Below are 6,990 nucleotides of genomic sequence, written 5' to 3'. Positions count from 1 at the left end.
GTTATGGAATATCGCATGCTGTTATGGAATATCGCATGCTTTCCAGCCTTAGTGGACAGTAACTACTGTTTGTACATTTTACTTTAGTCTTTTCCTTTCGGCTGTTCCCTTTAGGGGTCGCCACAGCCAATCATCTGCCTCCATCTCACCCTGTCCTCTGTCTCCTCCTCTTCTCTCACAACAACATGAGTACTGTGAATTTGTGGATTTTTATTTTTATTTAAAAAAAAATCAAGCACTTGACTTCACTCCGCTACATTTCAAATAGAAAAATTGAACTTTTGACTCCACTACATTTTTCTAGGACTCTTGGGACCCAAACTTATACAAAAAAAAGACATGAATTAACCACATATCTGGTATTTTCACTATTTTTGAAAATTTCAGATACTTTTTTTATGTTCTAAAATTAAATACAGCAAAGCATTGATATTAAAAGAGAAAAAAACATACTTTGTAATTTGTACTTTTGAAACATTTTGTCCACCACTGATTGAAGTGCATGGGATGAAGACAGTTTGTTAGCTACAGTCTGTTAGCTACACCACACTAAAAGACCAGACCAGAGCAGTGGTGGGATGTACAGTACATTTCAGTATTGTACATAAGTAGAATCTATACTTGACTTCCCTTTTTTATATGATTTTTACTACATTTTAAAGACATAATATATTGTACCTTTGACTCCTTGGCGTTACTTGTTACTGAAGGGAAAGCATAGTTTTGAAGTCAACTGTAGATTATTTATTATTTTTTTTTATAATATGAAATTCAGTCCCTTTATAGGTAAATACTAAAGCCTCTGGATCTGGAAGGTACAGTTTTATAGCTCAATGTGGCGCCCGCATTCTGACTGGATTGGTTGAAATATGGCCAATGATGAGAGAGATGCAGAAACGACGCGTTGTGAGCTTGTAGATCTGCTATTTTCAAACATTTTAGTAGGCCTACTTTTACTTTTGGTACTTTTAAGTACATTTTGATGTCAATACTTTTGTACTTTTAGTCAAGGACATTTTGAACTGTAAACAAGCTACACTATCTCCAAACACCATATATGGAAGACATACGTCATCTATAAGTCCGATCTGTAGCCTGCAGCTGTATATAAGTGCAAAGATTCCAACAGAGGGTAGTTGTACAACTTGTTAAATAGCAAATCTCAAGAGCTTAATACACTACAGATACCTTTTCTCTCTTGTAAACCGAAGCCGCACAATACCCTAAAATGGCGTTTCACGTACCTAAAGCCCCCGGCTTCTCCTCGATGTTGAAGGACGGAGCTAAGCATTATTCAGGTCTAGAGGACACAGTCATCCGTAACGTCCATGCCTGCAAGGAGCTGGCTCAGACGACACGCACGGCTTACGGGCCGAACGGCATGAATAAGATGGTGATCAACCACTTGGAGAAGGTATTCGTCACCAACGATGCTGCCACCATTCTGAGGGAACTGGAGGTGCAGCATCCAGCTGCCAAGATGATCGTCATGGCCTCCCACATGCAGGAGCAGGAGGTCGGCGACGGGACTAACTTCGTCCTGGTGTTTGCCGGAGCTCTTCTGGAGCTGGCGGAAGAGCTGCTCAGAATGGGCCTGGCCGTGCCGGAGGTGATCCAAGGCTATGAGATGGCGTGCAAGAAGGCACTGGCGATCCTGCCGGACTGTGTGTGTTCATCGGTCAAGAACCTCCATGACATAAACGAGGCCACGGCCGTGATCCGCCCGGCAGTCATGAGCAAGCAGTACGGCCACGAAGACTTCCTGGCCAACCTCATCGCCCAGGCCTGCGTCTCCATTTTCCCTGATTCAGGCAATTTCAATGTGGATAGCGTCAGGGTGTGCAAGATCCTGGGCTCCGGTTTGACGGCCTCCTCCGCGCTGCACGGCATGGTGTTCAAGAGGGAGGTGGAGGGAGACGTCACGTCTGTGAAAGACGCCAAGATCGCAGTCTTCTCCTGCCCGTTTGACTGTATGTCGACAGAGACAAAGGGCACAGTGTTGATCAAGAGCGCAGAGGAGCTGATGAACTTCAGCAGGGGAGAGGAGGACATGATGGAGGCGCACGTGAAGGCTATCAAAGAGGCCGGGGCCAACGTGGTGGTGGCCGGGGGCAAGGTGGCCGACATGGCACTGCACTACGCCAACAAGTACCAGATCATGGTGGTCAGGCTGCACTCCAAATGGGACCTCAGACGCTTATGCAAGACCCTGGGGGCCTCGGCGCTGCCCTGGCTCACCACCCCTACTCCAGAGGAGATGGGTCACTGTGACAACGTCTATCGGACGGAGGTGGGAGAGACGCAGGTGGTGGTCTTCAAACACGAGGTGGAGGACGCAGCCGTCTCCACGCTGGTGATCAGAGGCTCCACCGAGAACCTGATGGACGACATCGAGAGGGCCGTGGACGACGGCGTAAACACCTTCAAGGTCCTCGTCAGGGACAATCGTCTGGTGCCCGGGGCCGGAGCCACCGAGATCGAGTTGGCCAAACAGATCACGTCCTACGGAGAGTCGTGTCCCGGTCTGGAGCAGTACGCCATTAAGAAGTTTGGGGAAGCCTTTGAGGCCGTGCCCCGCGCCCTGGCCGAGAACAACGGCTTCAAGGGCAACGAGCTCATCTCTAAACTGTACGCCGCGCACCACGAGGGAAACAAGAACATGGGCTTGGACATCGAGTCAGACAGTCTTGCTCTGAAGGACATGCTAGAAGCCGGTATCGTGGATCCTTACCTGGTCAAACACTGGGGCATCAAACTGGCGACCAACGCTGCTGTCACAGTGCTGAGGGTTAACCAGATCATCATGGCCAAACCAGCAGGCGGACCCAAAGCGCCCAAGCAGAAGAAGGACTGGGATGATGAGGACTGATTTTGAACGCCTTTGAGGCCCAGCTGTTTCATGTTCTGTTGCTGTGACCATGCAATTTTACAAAGTAAGATAATAGTAGTTTAAAAAAAAGAAATGTAATGATCGCACTGTCTACTTTTTATGTTGTTAGATCCAAATAAAAGGCAATTGAGATGATAAAAACAAAGTGGGGTCTAATAGCTGCATGTGGCCAGTCTGTGACTGCCTGTGCCTCTTGTTTGACAGTCGTAGTCTCTGCCTCTTTCCCCCTGCCTGTGCCATGCCAATGTTTCTGCTGTTTGACCATCTGTGTTCCTGTATAGACGTTGTTGTGCACTGTGCTGCCGTTCATGCCTCACCTGGCTAACGCGTGAATAGTTTTTTCTTTGCTTCTATTTTTCTGCACTTTGCATGATTGGCCATGCCAATCGTGCAAACGCCTATTAGCTAGGGTGTTTGACTGTCTACCCATGACAGACAAAACAATTCCAACTTCAATGACGTCATCAATAGTCATTCATGGCCACATGTGGGAAATGAAATGCCCGTTCACTTCTATATCTTCTATATCTTATCATTATAAAATTAAAGTTAAATATTATAAAAAGTATAAAACATGTGGGAAAAGTATAAGTACCAGGTTTGCCCACAGTGCACACTAAAGTTGGTGCTGCTCCGTCGAGCAGGTTGCAAGAGAGATTAACTATGGACTAATGGACCTATACATAATCCAATCCACACAGTCCACCACTGTGTATGAGCGGAAGCATATTATTGAGGGAAGAGAAGAGCAGAGGTTCTACAGAGATGACAAAGAGGCCCCATGCAGACTACAGTTGGTTTGGCCTTCATTCCACATTTACATTGGTGATGTCATTTTTTGAGCAGCATTTCTAGCTGCATATGGATCAACGACGGATTGCCACCATGCTGAACAAAGCGCATGCATGCACAAGCTCCGCGGCGGGATGGACACGTGGACGGCACGCTGGGCAAGACCTGGGCTGTTGGTTGTCTAGGCGGAAGTGGTTGAATTTGGCGGAAGTACCGCCCGCGGAAATGACGTTGATGCTTTACAAATCTGTTAACATTCTCCCGTGAATGAAACAAGTGTTGTGATCACTGTTTGGTAAAAAAATATCGTTTCCGGGGTAAACACGTACGACGTAAGGCCTGTCCACATAGGACTTCCGGGACGCTCTCTGCTTTAGGACGTGACCAGGCTCTTCTCTTCGCAGATGAGTGAGGCTGGGAACGAGGCTATGTGGACGGACGGTGGTTGAAGTACCGCCTTGCTGAGCTGTGAGCCGTTTCACAGGGCCAGCCGCTGGCATCAACACTCTATGCAGTTGTCTTGTAGGGGGCGGGGCCACATGAGTCACTCTAGTTTTTTGTTAACCTAAATAAAGTTGTTTTATATATTTTAATAATTATGACATTTCATTCCCAATCCCAAAACTACTGTTATTAATTTTACAATAGAATGAAAAGACAATATTTCATTACGGGCCTCATGATTAAATCTTTTTTCTTTTTTTTTAAACTAAAACATTTACTTTATCCTACTATAATTCTAGTAACCTCTGTCCGTCCGTTTCTAGTGGTGAGTGAGTGAGTAGGTGAAGCTACCCGGTTCTCCTCAGTGGCTGGAGCAATTGCTCTGATTTTGCACACACATTGACCATTACCATCTGAACGCAACTGTGAAGCCCGTTTTTCAATTTCATCAAATCTCAGCTTCTTATTAGCGTTTATGTGTCAAACAATGTCGCCATGGTTACGGGCCTGCCCAGCTATGGGACGAACTGCCTCCCGGGTTGCCAGATCATGTGCGCATATCCCCCCACGGATGCGCTGCGCCGACCGGGTATGGTCTAGTATGTTATAATTGATATGGGCTATATAAGAAGTATATATATATATAAGAATAAGAATATATAAGTATTGTTATTTTATCACCTATCCCAAAACTAGCGTTACTAATTGAATAGGGAATGAATATTCCATTACTTGTAAGAAGGATTTAATTTTAAGCATTTTTTTTTTAAGAAACACACAATTGAATGAGATATAACATTGCTGCGCAGATCACAATCATTGTAAAAACCCACCTGCTTACTGTAAGTCGCTCTGGATTAAGAGCGTCTGCTAAATGCCTAAACTGTAAACTGTAAACTGCATCATTGAAGTTTACACCTGACATACTTGAATGTATTGAGCACTGGCAGAGCCTTCAGCCAGTGTTGCCCGATTCTGTGAGAGAAACACGCAACCAGGTCTAGGAAGACAAGCCCAAAAGAAGCGACTATGGGCCACAAGAGCACTTTAAACATAGTATACATCAGACATATACATCTGCTGTTTGAAAATAGCAGATCTACAAACTCAACACGTTGCGATGCGACACGTTGTGAGCTTGTAGATCTGCTATTTTCAAATATAATCTTGGGGAAAATTATAATAAGCAGACCTGGCAACACTTTCTAAAGCAGTACTTGAGTAAATGTACCTAGTTATTTTCCTCAACTGTATGTAAGGAGAGGCTCCAAGGAAAACAGGTTGTAAACCCCCTGACTTAGTTCTAATGTGCACCGTCTGACCATTTGAGAACACGGTTTAAAAATATAACAAGAATATAAAAAACAGTCTGAAAATACCAATAACAACAATCTAATCTAATTTCCTTTCTGATTATTGCTTCTTAAGTTTATTTTTTAAACCAAATGTATTTCTAGTTAGAGTCAAATGCACATTCCAGTTTTAAGTGTTTAAACTGATTTGGATGTTTTATTAACACATTTTGCTGGGGACCCACTAATGCCTTCAAGGACCCCTTAACCTAACCTCAAAACCACACCCATGGGCGAAACACCTGGGAAAGGGAAAGAGAGAGTCTGTGTTGAGTCCATTCCTCTCTGAACTAGATGTTTTCATTGTCAAGTGTCCGTCCTAAGAGAAGGATGCTTTACTGGATCAGGGCCCACCCATCTCTCCACTTAACACAGCAGCCAAACAGTGCTTTGCACCATATATGGGCATGCATACGTCATCACTTACGTCATGGCGAGTGGGATCTGTAGCTTGCAGCTGTATATAAGTCTGCTGAGGGGTCCTGCTGAACACACACACACACACACGTGACAACCTCTTCAATTTGTTAGTTTTGAACCCGAGCACTCTGGACAATATGGACGACAGCGACGAGTCGTCCAAGAGCGGCATAGCACCGTCTCCGCTCATCCCAATCCGCGGTAGGCCTACGTGGCGTACGAACGCGGTTGACGATGGTCAACCGCGTACTGATGCCCAATTTAGCCTACTCCGCCGCGCGGCGTCGAGCTGACGTGCAAGTCAAGGTCAACGTGTGTCACCGTGACACGTTGTTGGTTTGTAAATCGGTGACCGTTCAGAATCATGTTTTGGCCGAGAAGCTCCTGTCTGCAGAGCTGCTGATGATGAAGGAGATGGAGGAGGTTGTTGGCCAAGAGGAAATCACAGCCCTGGATGAGGAGGTGGAGGTCGGAGGGGAGAAAGACCACGCGATCTCCCTTCAGTCACGTCTCAGCTCTCGGGGAGAGGAGGAGGAGGAGGAGGAGGAGGAACACCAGCAGGGTGATTATGAGAAGCAGCTTCAAGAAAAGGAAGAAGAGTGTAGCAGCACTGAAACTTCTTTCACGAAGGCTAGGACTGACGAGAGACGGGAGGAGGCAGAGCTGGAAGACATTGTGGAGAAGGAGAGCGATGAAGAGGCTAAAACCCTGCCTCCATCCGTTGAAAGCTGGAGGAAGAGGTTTTGGAAAACTACGAGACGTTCGTTGTGGCGCTTCGCCACTTAGACAGAGACTTCTCAATTGATATTAGGAAGGCTGCACTAACTCACTGAACCGAGATGTTATTGCTTTAGTCGCCCTTATACCTTCGCAACTACTGCATATCTTTCCTGTTACACTTGAATTTCCCATACATGGATAATCTATCTACCTATCAAAAGGGAGCAGTTTTTTTTTCACATTCAGGGTGAATTGGCAAGTAGGTTTCTATTATTCAAGCCAAGTGAAGCCCATGTGGAGAGATAGATTTTAGAATTCCCTGTTTGGAGGAAGAAGACAAAGAAGCAGCGCAGAAGCACGTTCTGGTGTAAC

General features: G+C 45.7%; 1 protein-coding gene across 1 annotated transcript; it reads left to right on the top strand.

Moving 5' to 3' along the window:
* Window positions 1-1,228: 1,228 nt before the first annotated feature.
* LOC311045272 (T-complex protein 1 subunit theta-like) lies at window positions 1,229-2,869 on the top strand (the record flags this gene model as incomplete). The annotated part of the gene is made up of 1 exon (XM_084057082.1): window positions 1,229-2,869. One exon carries the CDS (start codon window positions 1,229-1,231, stop codon window positions 2,867-2,869), a length of 1,641 nt encoding a protein of 546 aa, XP_083913208.1.
* Between the last annotated feature and the right edge of the window lie 4,121 nt (window positions 2,870-6,990).

The sequence above is a fragment of the Gymnoscopelus microlampas genome (genome assembly GCF_963454915.1).
Source record: "Gymnoscopelus microlampas genome assembly, chromosome: 5".
Lineage (NCBI taxonomy): Eukaryota > Metazoa > Chordata > Actinopteri > Myctophiformes > Myctophidae > Gymnoscopelus > Gymnoscopelus microlampas.
Note: the sequence above shows the minus strand (reverse complement) of the source record. Positions and strands in the feature narration are given on the sequence as shown.